The sequence below is a fragment of the Megachile rotundata genome, chromosome 10 (genome assembly GCF_050947335.1).
Source record: "Megachile rotundata isolate GNS110a chromosome 10, iyMegRotu1, whole genome shotgun sequence".
Classification (NCBI taxonomy): domain Eukaryota; kingdom Metazoa; phylum Arthropoda; class Insecta; order Hymenoptera; family Megachilidae; genus Megachile; species Megachile rotundata.
Window position 1 is genome coordinate 17,083,126 of NC_134992.1, and position 16,870 is coordinate 17,099,995.

Genomic DNA, 16,870 nt, shown 5'->3' on the forward strand with positions numbered 1-16,870 from the left:
AGTCTATACATGGTTCATAGGCATACGCAGAGAAAAGAAAGGTTAGATTTTCTGTAGCGAATTTTGTGATATACATACTCACTACATTTAGCTGACTAAAAATTTTACATATGAAGTATCAAATTATTCGCTTTTCAAGATGATGAAATATGCGGAAGGTGAAACTTTAAAGGATAAATCGAGATGTGCTCATCTTCGAGCTGATTTAAAAATGTGTATGCTGGAAACTGATTGTTGTAAAATTGTGAGTGAGTAATTTACAATCTGATGTCTATTATAACTTCTATTTATTATATATGGAAGTATTTAGAAATTGATAATAAATAGAAGACACAGCTTCTTTAAGCAATAATGCAATAAAGCTCAGAATATTTTATATTTATTTCATTGCAGCAAAGACGTACACCTAAAGAGTGTCTACAAAGTAACGATCCTTCTATACCTCCAGAATGTTGGGCTCTGCGTCAAACATTTTTTGAATGCAAACACTCGATCGTAAGTGTTTTTGTGTTCCGATTTAATATAATTTCAGTATCAATAGTTGTTTGTTAAAGTGTCATTAATGCCATTACACGTTCGTACATTAACTTTCAGTATATATGTAGCAGATAATAAACAAATAATTATATATTTATTCATGAGCCATGAATGTGTATTTTCAGATTGATGGAAGAAGAAGGTTCAGAGGACCACGAGGTTACTAAAGATTGTTAAATTTGTTTGTGAAAAGGAAGTTAAGAACAATATAGTTTGTAAGATGTAGTATTAGAAGTGATTTATTATTATTTCATTATTATTCGTTGTACATGATATAATAAACCTATTATAATTGCGAAGTATCAATGTATGTTACAGTTTGGTTTTGTCCGATGAAACAATTGGATCTCTGTATTCTGTGATTAGATTCTGGTTACGATCAAATTTACCCTGAAGAGGCATACTCCCATACGTGGAGCAAATGTATTCTGGTAAATAAACTTGTGCAGGCAAAGAATCGATATTTCAACGGTGTTAAACCCGGATGAGAGAATAAATCAATCACACCTCACGTATCGAATTCACGCAGTCACCGCGTTCAATCGCACACGTATGTAACGACGTGTATCGTTTTTGTTGCGATACACGTGGAATCACAGTAAAATCGCAAGTTCTTTTTATTTGTTTCTTGTCGTCTTATAGTTAAGAGCATCTTGTTCCACGATTTTGTTTCAGCGAGTATGAAGGGACGTATTTTTACAAGTATACGCCGTCGATATCTTATAAATCTACGTTACCGATCGCGCCTGCGCAATCGTTCTAACTATTGTCTGTATGCAACAAGCGTATATTGACTATACGGATTTTATTTCTGTTTGCTTCCTTTTTTTTATTTTTTGTACTACAATGCCAATTCACTCTACTCGTCCTCTCTCTAAAATTTCTACGGGCACCTAAGAAAAATCTGATTAAGCTTTCCCCGTATCTTCTCGACCATTTATCTACGGTGCACTCTCGCTATATGGCCTGTTGAGCAACATCCCGCTCATCTGGAATTTCAAGAACAGCAACGATGTTTCCTCGTCAAAGGCCATACAACGAGAAGCCAATTCCCCCCAGAAAAAATTGGGAGATCTACCATTTAAACTTCGCCGTAGAATAAAGTATGAATTTCAAACTTCAATGAGAATTTTTATGTCGTTGCAGTTTCAAAATGACACTTTATCCATCATCCTTCTGCATCGCGATCAAATCCCGCAAATATCGATAAATTCAGGCAGAGATATGTAATATCAAACGTGTGAATGCAATTAATAAAAGATCCGAAGGATTACGTTTACGGAGCATCCTCGACATCGCGTCGAGGATCGTTCGCCAAACCGATCTCGAAGAATTTCGTCGCGAATATTCGCGTTCGTTGTGTGATATATGCGGTAATCGTTCGAATATCACAGTTTATCGAGTATATGATATGTAGTTAGCGATTTAATCGATAGTCGTCGATAGTAATAAAAGTGTCTCGCGTGTCCCTAATGGTATGTACATGCAAGGGTCGTCCCGATTGTATCGAGCGGCCAGTTACGCTTTTGCCTTAAGGCTGGATGAAATATGTATGTAAAGTCGAAAAATACAAACAGGCCAGAGAGACGTAACTAGACGGGCGTGCAACCCGAAGCGTACAGATTTTTCATCAAGATATCCCTAAAGCGTATACGAAGGTGTTTCCATTACGACTTCGTTTAGAGATTACGACGTACGATACGCATTCGATTTTCTGATAACATACTGAACAGCAGACCACATAGTCACTGGCGTAACTAGGATTTTTATTCAAGACGCATCAATTTTTTATTGCCACGCGTTCATCAGCTACAAAATTTCCACGTTTTATAATTTTATGCGTTCTACAAGCATATCACCGAATGTTAGATCGCAGTGTGTTCTATATCTGCGAGCTATATCCTCGCAGAAACGAAGATAAAGAATTGTGAAGGGCGCCAAGTCCCTATACCTAGTTACGCCAATGTGACGGGCTCGTTTCGCAAAATTGCTACATTCGTATGAAAGTTCGGCAGTAAGAGCCCGATAAGATCGTAAGCGACGCGTTACACGGCTCGTAGAACTCGTATGCAAAAATACAAGTGACTTTATAAAACCGGAGAAATTGTTGATAAAGCATGTCGTTCAAAACTACCAGTATTGCGAGCTACTTTTACTGAGCGATACGAGCCCTAACAAGATTCTTTCCTTCCACCAAGATTATCTCTTCCTCTTCTCTCGGTGTACTCAAGATTACACCCTTATCAGAGTAATGGCACCGAAGAGTCAACAGCCATTCCAAGTCGCGACGACTCGCTTTCACAGAGTAGCCCTGCTTGATTGTAGTCCGGCATCGGTAACGCGTTGTCAGCGTTTCTTGAGGAATCAGAAACATACCGAGGGTCTATAGAGACCCGTGTATCCGCATAATCGGGCTCGTAGCGCTGGCAACAATATGGCCGCCGCTGAGAGATTGTCTTGCAGCTGCGAACACTCGCAGATGAGTAGGTACATCTTGTCACCCTGCGACATGGACTTGTGCAGGGTGATGCGTCTCAAACCCACCGATTTCGGCAGGTATCTGTATATCATGCGGGCACCTGCAATAAATTGACATCGTTATCCATTTATATCGAGAGATTTTTGTTATTAAAAAATAATTAAGGGATGGAACGTAAAGAGTACCGGTCCAGTAGAGCCAGTTCTGCTCGAACTTGAGGCCATCGTCGCCCTCGAAGACCTTGAAAATCGAGACGATGTAGCCGGTGGACGGAATCGGTGGTCTTACACCGGGTGGTTCCAGCGGTGGCCTCGCTATTGTCGCTACCTCATTGAACAGATCCAACGTATGACTAGCCGCGTATCGAAGATCGCGAGGATCGAACTTCCTCAGGGCAGCGCATTGCACCTCGTTGTAAAAGTCCACGGGATCCGTGTTCTGCTTGTTTATTAGATAGTAAGTGATGAACGGAAAATCCGCTGAAAGTAAGATTTTCCTTGTTAATACTTTTAACATCGTTAACAGAACGCGGTAATTACTCGAAACGTTTATATACCGTTTTTCTCCATGTTCGTGAGTAGAATGCTCTGTGAAGCAGAAGGTGCTATCTCGGCCACCAATTCGGCCGCGGTATCTCGTTGCAAAACCAGCGGACGAGAAACCGGAGATTCGATCAGAGGATCCAGTGGCTCCAGAGGTGTCATGAAATGTGCCAGTACACATTGTTTCGGATCTTCCACCTCGAGAACCGAAAGAGGACTTCCTGGCCTCTTTTTGTCTGCGATCGGAGCGTGCTGCAACGAGTCGAAACAAAGCTGTGATTGAAGAAAGAAAGGCATTAATCGTCTGAGGTTCATCTCTTGCTTCGAACTCCGGTGTTAATTTTCACGGCATCAAACAAATTACTTGCGGAACTTTTTAGTATGTCAGGGTGATAGTATTACCGAGTTGTAAGTCGGTTCAAGTGGAAAATTGAAAAATTATTATTTTATGTGGCCGTCGAAAGAATCGAAAAGTAATCGATAATGTTTACTTCGCGATCAATGCGTCATTCATCGAACTTTTGGTTGTACTCCACCTCGGTAGTGACGCTTTAATCTATTTTTACTGGTTTGAGGTTGTGCCAGCAAGGTCACAGCTGACTCTAAGGCCAATAACTCGAGCATTCTGGTTTCAGCAGGTGCATTCTCGATTAGCATAGAATCGAACAAGTCGGTTATGCATATCGTAACGATGAAAATGTTGTGCTGGTAGATCCGGTGACCCAATTTTTACGCACCGACGAAAAACCATCGGGACGTTCTTGTCGGATCTACGTACTTTAGAGTTTGATCGAAAGCAGTCGAATAGGCTCGTGGTGAATTTATGAGAGAAACATCGCTCGGTTTATCGATTATCGCGTATGCACGCAAGGTCGTGACGTTACACGAACTCTGCATGCTGTTTAAAACATACGCACAGTTCCTGGTTGCGAAATACGCGTTTGCGACACGATCGAAGCGAGTACAATAAAAGTTTCAAAATAACTTCTTAAAGATGCTATAAAAAGAACGCGAGCCATAAACGATTCTACTCGTTATGTTGCTCGAACATTCGGTTTTAAACAAATCATGCGTCTTAGTCACCTTGTTAATTACATATCTCTTTAGTCGAAGCGGTGGCTTTTAACGTTTGTTAAACTTTTATACTTTGATCGTGAAAGTTAGCATAAATTGCAGAAAATGATAAAATTGTTGGATGAAGTTTCGAGTAGGATTCGGTGCACGTACCGGTACTCCAGCGGGTAGAAAACGTTCGAGAGAAGCAAGGGGAATGATGAAACAGTCGCGGTCCAAAGTGGCCAGGGAGATCGGTTCGCTTCGCGGTGGACTGTTCCCGGAAACCACGAGGGGCGTGTATGCGCCGGATGTCCGGTTACCACTGAAGGATACCTACGAATCACATACAATTCGGTATAATTAACTTTGGCGAGATTGTTCGCGCGAACGCCACTCCACGATCTCGAAAATTGCCCTCAAAACTTCAACTGTTCGCCATGAAATGTTTAATCTCGCCTCTAATGCCAACTTCGCTTCTGGGTATTAGGAGAGATTAAGTCTCTTCGTTTTAGGCATTAGCAAACTCGTGAATTTTTACGTTCGATATTTCTAGCTTTGTTTCTTTCGTTGAAAGTTATAAATCATAATCGAACCAGAGGCTTTCGGAAGATGTCGCGTGTTTAGGGGTGCACGTAAAGAGTAGAAGCGGAAGGGCTATATTCACCGGCGTCAAAGGTTGGCGCGAGATTGTTGCATTTTTTAACAGGTACGTATCTATGAAACAGCACCCCCGAGGTTACGAGTGAACGTTACAGACATCGTCTCGAGATGTAGGTTAACGTCGTTCCCTTCGTTGTCCTCTCGGATATAGACTCGTGATTTATGGCCGCGCGTAAACGCTTCTGACCGTTCTTGGCATTTCGTCTCGATGCTTGGCATTTCAAATTGCTCGGTATTAACCCTCTCGAGTCGAGAGTCTTCACCTCGAGCACCCGGCTAAAAGGATACGTCTCCCCGGCTAACATTATTCATCGAGATCATCGATAACCGATACCGCTATTTAGTTTCATTCGACAATTAAGGAATAACGAGGAAAAGAGGACTCCGAACACCGCAAAAACTTGCAACGGTAAATTAAGATATCGATCCAGGTATCCCGAACATTACAAATCTTCGTTCTGTTCGAGACAAGAAAGTAAATCACGATTTTTCTGGACTTCCCATTGTTATTGGAAAATCCGAGCCAGGTTTATCAGAAAATTGATACCTGTATCGATATCCGTTGCAAGCAGAAATCTTCGTTAACCAAAGCCACGCGTCCTTAAAACCCCTCTGAACATTTTTCTAATGACGTATAGGCAACGTGTCGCGTTAAAAGAAAAAATAATGCGTCGAAGAAATGTTTTCTGAAAAGCGACACGGTTGTCGCGAAAAAAGAGGATACTGTTTACGTCATTTTGAATATCGAGTTCTTTACCATCGATACTCAAAAGAGACGAAAAAGAAAGCGGTTCGCAAAGGTAAGCGAGTTTCGCGTTTCAAGCAAAAGGCATTATTCTGTTCCGGATACATTTACATTCGAAGGCAAAGCGGAAATACGACACGACCAGGTTTGCAGGTTCCACTATATAACCTATTCTGTCGAAGTTGCTGTAAAAGTTGGACCGACGAGGTCATTTTATGTTCCACGATAGCGAATGTTCATTCGAGAATTTCGAAATTGCGCTCGATCGAGTGTAATGATTAAATTTTTAGCGGCGCTGCTTCAGAAATAACCAGTTCAATGTTTTTATTGCGACTGTGGCTGCAACTGTGCTGTTTAGAAAGATGAATATTTGAGGATTTGGGATTCAGGGAGATTTCGAGAAATTTGGTAATACGCGAGGATGTAGGCGAAGCAGATCGGCTATCAATTTTATTCCCACGTAATCGCTATCGATTACTATCATTCCAGGAACTATCAGTATTGAAAACTGATACCTAATATCCAAGGTTTCAATACTTTTCAATACCCTCCACTGACAATAGGAATCATAGCAATACCTACCTAGACATCAAGTTATTGGATTGATCGAAAATATGTCGGATTTGTAACGGAATATCTTCTTAGAAAAGCACCTTATATCTAAGTGCTTTCTCGTTCGACGTCTCACCGTCATCGCGCTAATCAGTTCTTAACATCGCATGAATCGTGGTGACATTGCTCGGAACTACGCGAAAATTCCTTCCAAGCGACATCAATTACGAAAGGCACTATACACGTGAGCGGTTAAGTACGTATCAGTCTCATCTGTAATCGTTGATCTACCAAGAGTATATTTTACGAGCTGCCGAGAGATCCGCCTTAACTCGCAATAAAATAGTAAGTTTGCGTGCCGGTTACTATATCGCAGGTGTAACTTTATGCGGTCGGTGCCGTGCAGGGCCAGGAATCCTCCATAATTTGCGAAACGATCTCGCTGCACTCCGAAAAGCCAGCTACGTATCAACGTGTATATACGCGAACCCAACCCGAGGCGTGTACTTCTCGTTGAAATATCGTCACGAGTGTCCGGTGGGCCGTGTTTCAGCTACCCACTCGTAGACGTCGAACGGACGTGTTCGACTCGGCTGCAGCGTGTAATTTTCAGCAGGAACTCGACCTTTTCTCAAAAAATGACCCATCCTTTCCGGGTATATCGGTGCTTTTCGCGTATTCGAGCATGTACTTTCGTCGAGCAACAAGCTTTAATCGAGACGAGAACGATAACCCGACGCATCGTGTCCCCGATTCGTCTGACGGGCTCGATAGGTCGACGAGAAAACAAGATTTGCTACGCTACGATTTGTGTGCATTCGTTTTCTAAGGATTCGGGATTTTATCAACGAGAAATTACACCCGCGCGAACGCTCGAGCTTTCCTGCTGAAAACGATCATTTTCCGTCCTTTCTCTCTTTAATTTTTGGAAGGTCTAGCGACAAATTTTTGTACAGTTTGGTCCGGTAAGCTTGTTTCCCATATACGAGATCGAAGTCACACTCGATGATTTAACGACTACAAAGTTGCTCTTCTTGCAACCAAAGTGTCCACGTAAATTAGGACGCAAGTTTCTTAGCTTCAAAGGACCGATTAAATTTAACCCATATTTCCGGCTGGCAACACCTGAACCGAAGCATTTAATTAGGTACGACCGAACGATCACACGGGCGATTAGGTAGCAACGGGATCGTCGATCCACTAGTTCGATTCATTGTGGTGATCGAAGATTAATCTTAGTATATTCGAACTAGAGAACCAACATCCATTAATTACTAAGTCGTAGACATCGAGCTTTCCCAACATTCGATCGTAAGTAACCAAAAAGATAGTTGGTATAATCGTAGCGATGTAACAAGTCAGTTGACCGAGAAAACAACACGCGATAGATTGGCCCCCGGTCGATTTCGTACTAGATAAAAATAAATTCTTTAATCGGCGCATTATACGATATATTCTCGAAGCTCGTACCCGCGTACTACATCCCCGAACTACTATATCGATGACATAAAATTCTATGCGGTTACCTGGTCAGCTATGTCGCGACGCGAATTTTGTAAAAGAAAGCGACGTACCTGTCTGGAGGCGGTCGGCGTCGGCGATTCGGAAGTCTCCTTCTGCAAGATCTGCTTCCGCCTTTGCTGCGCTCCGGCGGCGGCGGGCGGGCTGGAAGCGCTGCCTCCGCCGCCGCCCCACTTGATCACGTGAGGCCCGGAGTTCTTCCTGGGCGGCGGGCCCAATCTCTCGGTGGGTTCATCCGGCGGTGAGCCAAGGGCGCCGCCTGTCGGTGGCGTGAGGAACAAGTGAGTCCGGTAGCCGTAGCCCTGGTGCTCGTGATCCGCCATCGAGGGGAAGTAGCCGAACTCTTTGCTGCGTCGGATGGGTGCGCGCGTCCCGACGGCCGACTGGCCGGCGCCGCGCACCACGCCGAACCGCGTACCCGTGTACCCCAATGTAGCCGGCCCGTACGTGTTCCCGAGGGTCGTGCGACCCTCCAATCCGCCACCTCCTCCTCCTCCTCCGCCACCACCACCGAGTCCCTTCTCGCCGCCGAAGTTCTTGCGGAACATAAGATTCATGACTGACCGTGAGTGTGCCTAGCTGGACCGTCGACGTGTTCGACGCGTGTCGTGTGTTGTCGTTTAAAAGGGTTGTTCAACCCCCGCGTTATTTCTTTTAGTTCGACAAATCTACAAAGATTCTGTCTGGCTTGCACAGAGCGCCGGTGGTGGTGGTTGCGACGGTGCTCGACGACCACGAAAGCGTCCCTAGCTACCTGCTATTTTTTCTTTCTTTCCCTTATCTTAATTTTCCGTTTCGTTTCCGGTTCGTTTCCGGTTCGTTTCCGGTTCGTTTCGAATCTCCGCGGTCAGCTACGTTTCTCGATCGCGTGCCGGAATCGAGCTTCGTCTGTGGAATCGATGGCCGCACTTGCGATCAGAACTCTGTCGTCACTTGGTCCGCGAGGGAGAGAACAGGGTTGTTGGGGAGAGACGCGTGTTTAGGAGGGAACGATGTATCCTGGCGCGCTCGAGCGAGTTATTCGTTTGTTAGGGGTTCGTTCTGTGCGCGGCAAGGACCTGGCTGCTCTCGGAAGACCCGGAACGATTCGTTTGCCAGCGCGCCAAGTGTCGAAACCGTCTCGAGTCTACGGTTTGCTGGCCTCTTCGAGAGCTAACTCTCGAACGATCATTTAACGAGCGCTTTCGGGCTAACATCTTGCGAACGCCTTTGCCAGCGTCGAGATCGTCGTATACTTCGAAATTTTGAAAGTGCTTTAAAACCAGTTGGTCGTGTCTGGATAGTTCAGAGCGTCGATGAAGCTACAGGGCCTACTCCGAAAACTCTACTTACGCCGATGTTTCGAATTTCCAATTTCTTCGGAAAGCCCCTAGAGTCCCGAAACGTAAGGAGTTACAGACGGATCGTATCAAATTTTAAACCCGTTCGACGCATAAATGCTTTTCTAATTTCCCACAGTGTATACTTATCAAAATTTCGAATCCCGTCGCTCAACTTGCGATGTACTTGCACTGATCCTTTATCCGTTCCAAGTTAATCGATCAACTTTTCTATGACCGCTTTACTTTTCCTTCGATTCGCTGACAAATTACTGTCAGCTCGCGAAGCTAATCGACATCGATCGATCGAAACGACATCGAAACGACATCGAAAACACGATTCAGAATTGAACGGTAGCACGAGGATGATCCGATCGCGCTCGATTTACCCCGCCGCAGGTTTCAAGGTTCGGAATTATAATTGTACCTTGGAAATGACAGTCGCGTGTCACGCGAGCATCGCGAATCTTCGTTTACCTTCCGATACACGCTCGTGTTCGACGTAGTTCTCTATCGCGAAAATCACGACTATTCACGCGAGCGAAGCAAGAATAGAGTCACGAGACTTGACCTTCTCGCCGCGAGGACTGTTTGCGAGACACGACGACACTGACTTTAACCAGGGAGTCTCTCGATTGATCTGCCGTAGCCGCAAGGACTGTCTTGTCACGATAACGTTTGTGGCGCAGCAGGTAAAACGCCAACTGGTCGATCGCGTCCGAATCTATCTCGAAGATCTGCCGACGCACCTGCTGCGTCTTCTGCCATACTCGACAAATGAGCCGTCACGTGCTATTTACTCGTTTATCAGGTTGCCGCGTATCGAATGGACTGTTTTGATATGCAGAAATTCCGACACGATTTCGTAACGGAAACGGTAAAATAACGCTTGGGCTGTGTAACTGATGAATATCCGAGGTTGATGAATATATAATGTGTTTTGTATATTTTGTATGCTTCGTACTTGATTCGTGTGTTTGGCGAATGTAATGCCAGGTGATGCAACTACGTACAGTTCTTGGTACTCGATATAGGGTAGCCAGTTAGTAATTACAACAACAAATTAATCTGCACATTTCAACGAAGATACTTTGCTGCTAAACGAAGAGCGGAAATACTCTCGAGTAGCGATCCACGTCGTGCCTTGATCAACGTAGAAGGCTGACAAATCGGTCATTTCGTCAACGACAACCCAACACTTTGTTACTAAATAATTTTCCACGAAAACAAAGATGTTCCTTTGTGATTTTCCGTCAGTCCGCGAACACGGGTAGTTCGAAAACACGCATTATTCTCACGGATATTTCTAGACAAACGTTTTTGACACCGGCGACTAGCTGTATCGCAGCCAAGCATCAACGCGAAAAGCAAGAATCGTGAACTAGTTCACGACGCGTCTAACCGATATTCGACGTAAACAAGAATTAATGAACACCGTTCAGGAATAGCGTACTTTTTTCTGCAATTTCGCCCGGCAAAATTCGGACAGGCAGTCACTCGACGTCCCGCGTTACGACACTTGGCCTGTCGGTCACATTTGACCCCTGCAAACCGAACCGTGTCTTCCTGCTAAACTATCGACCGGACGCTTCGCTTTCAAAAAATAGAAAAGAAAACCGCGACGTTTCGAAACGGATGACCCTTTCGCTCTCGTTCGTTCGCCGGCGAAAAGTACCGGGTATCATGCACAAATCGACACATGGAAAGCTAACATCAAGCACAATGAACGGTTATGGCGTAGGACGGGCCTGCTCATCAAGTTGCCCTACGAACTTGTTTCGTGAAATTATTAAATCTGATTCGAGTTTAAGAAACCTGTTGTCTTTCTACGTTATAAATTCTTTTAGGACTCGCATGACTAATAATTGAAAATGTGCAATAATTACGGCAACTTGATCATCGAATTATCTGCGAAGAGGTTAATCGCTTCGTCTCGTTACGAAGTCGTATAAAATGATTGCCCTAAAGAGTTGCACGGATCTATAAGAGCGGGAAGAGCCTTGGTTTTGTTCAGTTCTGGCTACGTGACCGAAGTGACTTCGTTGTCGTGCTACTTGCTGTGCAGGCGTATCGTAGTTATACAACAAAGCAGTGCTGTCCACTTTATTGTCCACCTCCGTAAACAAGAAATCATCCGTCGAGACTTTGATAGTCGCCTCTGAACATGAAACGATAGAATCTGCCTACGCGAGACATCCTCCCGGACCGAACGGAAACGTTGTTCACCGGACAGCACTGCATAACAATGTTCGTATTAGTCAGCTGGGACTCTAAAACTACAAAAAAATAGAGCGAAGCGTAAAAATATCCACAGTCTCGAAATCCTAGGTGGTTAATCGACGAATCGAGGATACTCGGTGAAACACAACGATAAATCGAGAGGATTCGACGAGGGAGAAAGAAGTGCTCGGATCCGTCAGTCCGTAAACGGAGGTGTTCGAAAACAAGAGCGGAGTCAAGGTAGACACCGTGAAACAATGTCCCGGCACAATATAACCCCACACGCATAAGAATCCACGGATACGGACAAGAAACAATGCACACACGCACACACAGAAAGCACGGTCTCCTTTGTTTGTCCACGAACACTTTGCAACAACAACAAGTAACGTCACAACGAGCACGGATGCTACCTGCTGATGACTCGAGCGCTGCGTGGCTGCCGGATGCGAGAAAAAGGAGAGAATCGAGGCGAAACGAGATCGAATCGCGCGAGCCACGTGTTCCGTTTGCGCGTTAGATCGATAGAACGTCCCGTTGAAATATTCACGGCCGACTATCTTCGACCCTGGACAACGCGGTTCCTCCTTCGAACCCCTTGGATCGAGCCCGGACACCGATCGAAGCGCGCGCGTACGCGATCAAACACGTGTCCTCGAACGGAGACTCGAGCAGACCGACGCTCAGCTTCGCCACGCGACCGACAGCCTAACACTGAGCGTGCACGAGGCGTCGAGCGTCGCGGCGCTGACCAGACCCCGTTCACGTCGATCGCCCGCCTAACCCTAACGATTCTGGCCAACGACCACCCGACTCTCGCGGAAACGCCACGAATTTTGGCTCGGGACGAGGTCCCTCCGCTTCGGATTCATCATTTTGGGACTCTGATTTAGGGTTGATGTTGATCTCGCTGATATAGCAATCATTTCTTGCATTAGGTACGTGCATTTATCTTCTTTAAAAAGAGGAGTACTCGCAACCTACCAAACCCTTATATCTCTAATCACTGTACCCTTATGTATCTTTCCTTATATTGTAGATACACGATTATTACATAATTAAATTTGCGCGAGAGCAATTGGCATGAAATTAAGAGTCGTCAAACCGAAACAGGAAGATGAGGTGTCAGCATCGCGACGTCTCGTGCTCGCGAATCGGTGCCAAAAACTTTACAAGAACAACGCCGCCCCGATTTTCAATTTCTCTTCGCCGAAAAGATACCATAAATCTACACTAATCGACGTTTTAAAAATCGCTTAGCGAAGTTTTTTCAAGGTAATGCAACGTGGGAGTTACATTACCTAAAATTTCCGCATCCTTCAACTTTGCTGGTATAAACTGGTTCGTTCGTTTAAAAACATTTGACGAAGACGAATATCGACAAAAATCAAGGATGAAGGATTCATGATAGGTCGACGAGACTCATCAATTTCTTTCGCGTGTCGAAAAATAAAATTCTCGGGTAAATTCCATAAAATTTACAATACTTCGATCTTTATTTTCAATGCGGTTTTCATGGCGTTTTGTATTCAATTAGATGTGAAAGAAATTAGGTGTGATTAGGAGTGAATGGTCCTCGAATACGAGAACATCGATTAACGTAAGATAAATAATCTGAAGGTGTGACGAGCAAGAGCAACCTTTTAAACACAATTCTTTTGGAGAGCAGCCAAATTGATAAATCGAGCAACCGCGAATATTATTAGAATTGCCTTTTTCGCCAGCCGTGAAAAAGCTCAAGGGCGTTATTGCAAAATTTCTTTGTCACCGGAAGTTATGAAGTAGCCATTGAATCACGCGAACCAGTAATCGTTTCCTTTCTTACGCGATTACAGATTCGAAGAAAGAAAACGTAAGATTCACGAGGCCGGTAACAAAAGCTACTCGTACCATCCATTCTATTTTACGAGCATAAAAACGCGTGAACAGATTCTACTGGAAATTAATTACCGTTTCGCGGGAAATTAATTCTTTCTTTTATCGCGAAGAACTTACCGGATAAGGCGAGTCGATGAATCGTGGGAAATACAACGGTACTTTCTGTTCCGAGGAACTTTCGAAAGAATGCAAATTTGTTTAGGGATGTGCGATGCACTTAAAACGAGGCTTCGTTAAAAGTGCTCGCGATGTTCACTCGAAACTTGCTATTTTAAAAGTTTCTTTCGACGTGAAAAGTTTTCTATTTACCGATTAACCACGATCAACTTTGCGATCTTTATATGCGCATTACCTGAATTTCAGAAAATTAACTTGTGAATTGGTTATGGAAAGAAAGAAACAGTCTTGAGAGTTCTTACAAAGTAATGTTGCAACGGAAGATTCAACGACAAATACTTGTTTGCTCGTTCCCTCTGTTGAACAGAAAATCCATTGAGAAAAAGAAACAAACGGCGCGATATGGAAAATAAAAGCAAAGAGGAATATGAAAGAAACGCCTGAAGGAGTGGGAAGATCAACAAGTGTTCCATACAAACCGAATCGTCAAACCGTGAACGACATTAAAACCATCTGCATCGAATGACGGAATCTATAGCTCGCGAAGCATCGTGGATAATTTGCATCAATTTATAACGTTTATTTAAGTACTCGAAAGGTTAGAGCGACACGAATTCAGAGTTAAAATTACTTTCCCTGTTTTTCGAAAGAACGCGAAAAGCACGTAAATATTCGAAAAGTTAAATATTTGGAGCATCGGTTTTCGACGAGCGCCGTTAACATGAAGATTTCAAGGATGAAAAATATCGCGAGATTTATGACGACGGACCGTCACCATAATTCACGATATCAGCACCGCGAAAGAACACGTGGGTCTCGCCAAATATCCTGCCAGAAAATTTTCACCGATCTCTGTTCACGGGTCAGCTAACCGCCAGAGCGAGAGAAACGATCGGTTTCAGTTTGGAGATCGTTAACTTGGCAAACTACCTACTTTTAGAGACGAGATACGATTGCGATGCATACGCGGTTAGTGACTTTACATGTACAGTCGCATGAATTATTCAAGGGTCTAAACGTATCTTTCAAAATTCCGATTGCTAAATTATCAAATTCTCGACTTTTCCAAATTTCTAAATTTCTTATGGTTTTAACTACCTGCACCCTGTACATTCACAGATGCTGGAAATTTAAAACTCTGAAATTTCTGAAAACCCAAATTCCCAATCTAACTTCCCAAATCCCAAAATCTGTTCCTCGAATTCGTCCCATCTACTTCTCGCAAACATTAAAATGCGAAAGAAGTTTTAATTTACAAAATTCCATGCCAAGAAGGTTTTCATAAGCGATTCGTTAGAGTACTCGTTAATTTTCATGTCCAGTCCTCACAGCCGGCGAAGAATGAGAAATGAAAGACAGAAACAGAGAAAGGAGGAATTGTAAAGGAGGAGGGAAGAAAAATTTGGCGGTGGTTAGTATTTGATTAGTTCCATTCAGCATCGGTGGAGCATCTTTCTCGGCGGAGAAGTGAGTGATCGCGCTACTACTTGTCTGACCACTGGCGTATTCCACTGCGCGCTCCTAACGAGCGACCGAGCTTCCTCGCAATTAGCACATATTTATAATTATATGCACGCTTCTCTATAATTGGCACATTCAACGGCCTTCTACCTCTCGAGTTTCGTTCCTTTTTGCAACGAAGCTTCTTCCGTTATCTTGCTCGACCCTTTAAAAAACTTGGAATTTACGATCCGGAAGTTTTGATCGCTTTCAAAGTAGCCAACTTTCTCGACTTTTAAAGCGTTAACTGACTGTATTTAAATAATTCGAATCCTTTTTTTAGTTTAAGATATATCGAGACGCGAAAGAATGAGTCATTTTATAAAAAATAATTTGTCATTTTTTTTCTCTCGTTTGTAAAATAAAATATCGTCTGGTGAACAACAAACGTATTCTTGGCATTCGTTTAGCGGACTAAAGTTAACGCGCGTATCGTCGCGCTGGCCGAACGACAAAAACTATGAATACTTCAAGGTGTTCGGGTCGTGGGAGAACCACGGTAAAATTTACGAGGAAAATCAGCGAATCGTCGATATCGCATTGTCACGGCGATCGATCGCCAACCTTGATCTACGAGCTTATCAGAACGACCCTTGGTAATCTTCTTAATGGAGGGTGCTCTATATTTCCTTAACTATCAGCCATGTGACCGTTTCGTTTCGGGAAATACAGATAAGCAAATATAGACGGAGGCTGCGCTCTCATTCTGCTACCAAAAGTTTATGGAAATTTATTTTTTACTAACTGTTCAAGATAATACTATTGTATACTGTTCAAGATTATGCTAATTGAATATAAAATTGTAAAGTTCGCAAGTATTTAGGTCCCTCTGTTTCTTCGAATTTAAAGCGTTCTTATAGTCGGAAGAACTTTTACCAAGGCACAAAAGTAGAACGAGGGTTAAACTTGAACTCGTAGTTCAAGTGCGGTGTTCTACGTTTATCGCTGACTGATTCTGTCACGTGAGGTCTCGTTAACGAGCTCGAAAGAACCTTCGTTACAATCTTTTATTTTCCATTTCGTTTCATTTTATCTGTGCTGCTAAAACAGTCTGTGCCTTATCAAACTCGAAAAAAATGTAAAACCAGTTAATTAATTTCAGACCTTTTAGAAACTAGTCACAATTTTCTAACCCCTTAACGTATGCGAGTGTTTATGAATTCATTGATCAAAGGTGAAATGTATGAATATTATCATTTTTTCAGGATTTAAGAACCTTCAGACCTAACCTAACCTCAAAGTAATCCCTGAAGGGGTAAAATAAATTTCTCCCTCAAGGTTTTATCTACAAAAATGATAATGTTTATCGCAGTAAGGCTAAAAATATCCTTGAGTTCGGTTTGGTAGTGAAAGGCTGCACGAAACAAAAGATTATTGCGATTCCCGGTACCACGTGGCATTGAATGAAGGAATTAACGAGCCAAAGGTGCGGATATAACAGGCGAACGTGATCATCGACGATGCATTGTCGCGAAATCTCCATGAAGTTCAAGTATTCGCCATGTCGATCCACGCAACGAGCCAAGCCAGTTTTGCATTCGCGACGGCGTACTGCGAATACGTTTGCTGTATGGCAAAATATAGATTCGCATTCTCGGACAGCTAACTCGCGTAGCACGCGCCGTTCGAATGAACGCGTACACACGAAAAACCGGCTCGTGCTTCGAATGCTTCTTCCCGCAATTTTTAACACCTTCATAATTACTCTCTTATCCTCGAATAATTTCCACTTGCATTTTCATTT

At 43.5% G+C, this 16,870-nt stretch overlaps 2 protein-coding genes and 1 long non-coding RNA gene across 12 annotated transcripts in view; 2 read left to right on the forward strand and 1 right to left on the reverse strand.

Annotated features, from left to right (window-relative positions):
* LOC100877748 (cytochrome c oxidase assembly factor 5) lies at nucleotides 1–843 on the forward strand. The gene is made up of 3 exons (XM_003707375.3): nucleotides 1–244; nucleotides 394–495; nucleotides 663–843. Exons 1-3 carry the CDS (start codon nucleotides 140–142, stop codon nucleotides 702–704), a joined length of 249 nt encoding a protein of 82 aa, XP_003707423.1. The 5' UTR covers nucleotides 1–139; the 3' UTR covers nucleotides 705–843.
* The window catches only part of LOC100877860 (uncharacterized), a 27,305-nt gene continuing 11,195 nt past the window's right edge, over nucleotides 761–16,870 (reverse strand). For 2 of the 8 annotated variants that reach the window (XM_076536510.1, XM_076536511.1), the window contains 5 exons: nucleotides 8,146–8,351; nucleotides 4,786–4,947; nucleotides 3,573–3,831; nucleotides 3,202–3,495; nucleotides 761–3,116 (listed from right to left, as the gene is read on the reverse strand). In XM_076536510.1, the coding sequence (XP_076392625.1) occupies nucleotides 2,902–3,116; nucleotides 3,202–3,495; nucleotides 3,573–3,831; nucleotides 4,786–4,947; nucleotides 8,146–8,351 (1,136 nt within the window). In that variant the 3' untranslated portion in view covers nucleotides 761–2,901. Of the gene's footprint in view, nucleotides 3,117–3,201; nucleotides 3,496–3,572; nucleotides 3,832–4,785; nucleotides 4,948–8,145; nucleotides 9,462–11,961; nucleotides 11,979–12,044; nucleotides 12,425–16,870 lie in introns of those variants that run through there. The other 6 variants (XM_076536505.1, XM_076536506.1, XM_076536508.1 and 3 more) reach the window with 6 other exon arrangements.
* LOC143265275 (uncharacterized) overlaps nucleotides 12,430–16,870 on the forward strand; it is a 39,143-nt gene continuing 34,702 nt past the window's right edge. For 2 of the 3 annotated variants that reach the window (XR_013039673.1, XR_013039674.1), the window contains exons 1-3: nucleotides 12,430–12,569; nucleotides 12,671–12,906; nucleotides 13,873–15,093. This is a non-coding gene — a long non-coding RNA (uncharacterized LOC143265275). The remainder of the gene's footprint in view (nucleotides 12,570–12,670; nucleotides 12,907–13,872; nucleotides 15,094–16,870) is intronic. The other variant, XR_013039675.1, reaches the window with a different exon arrangement.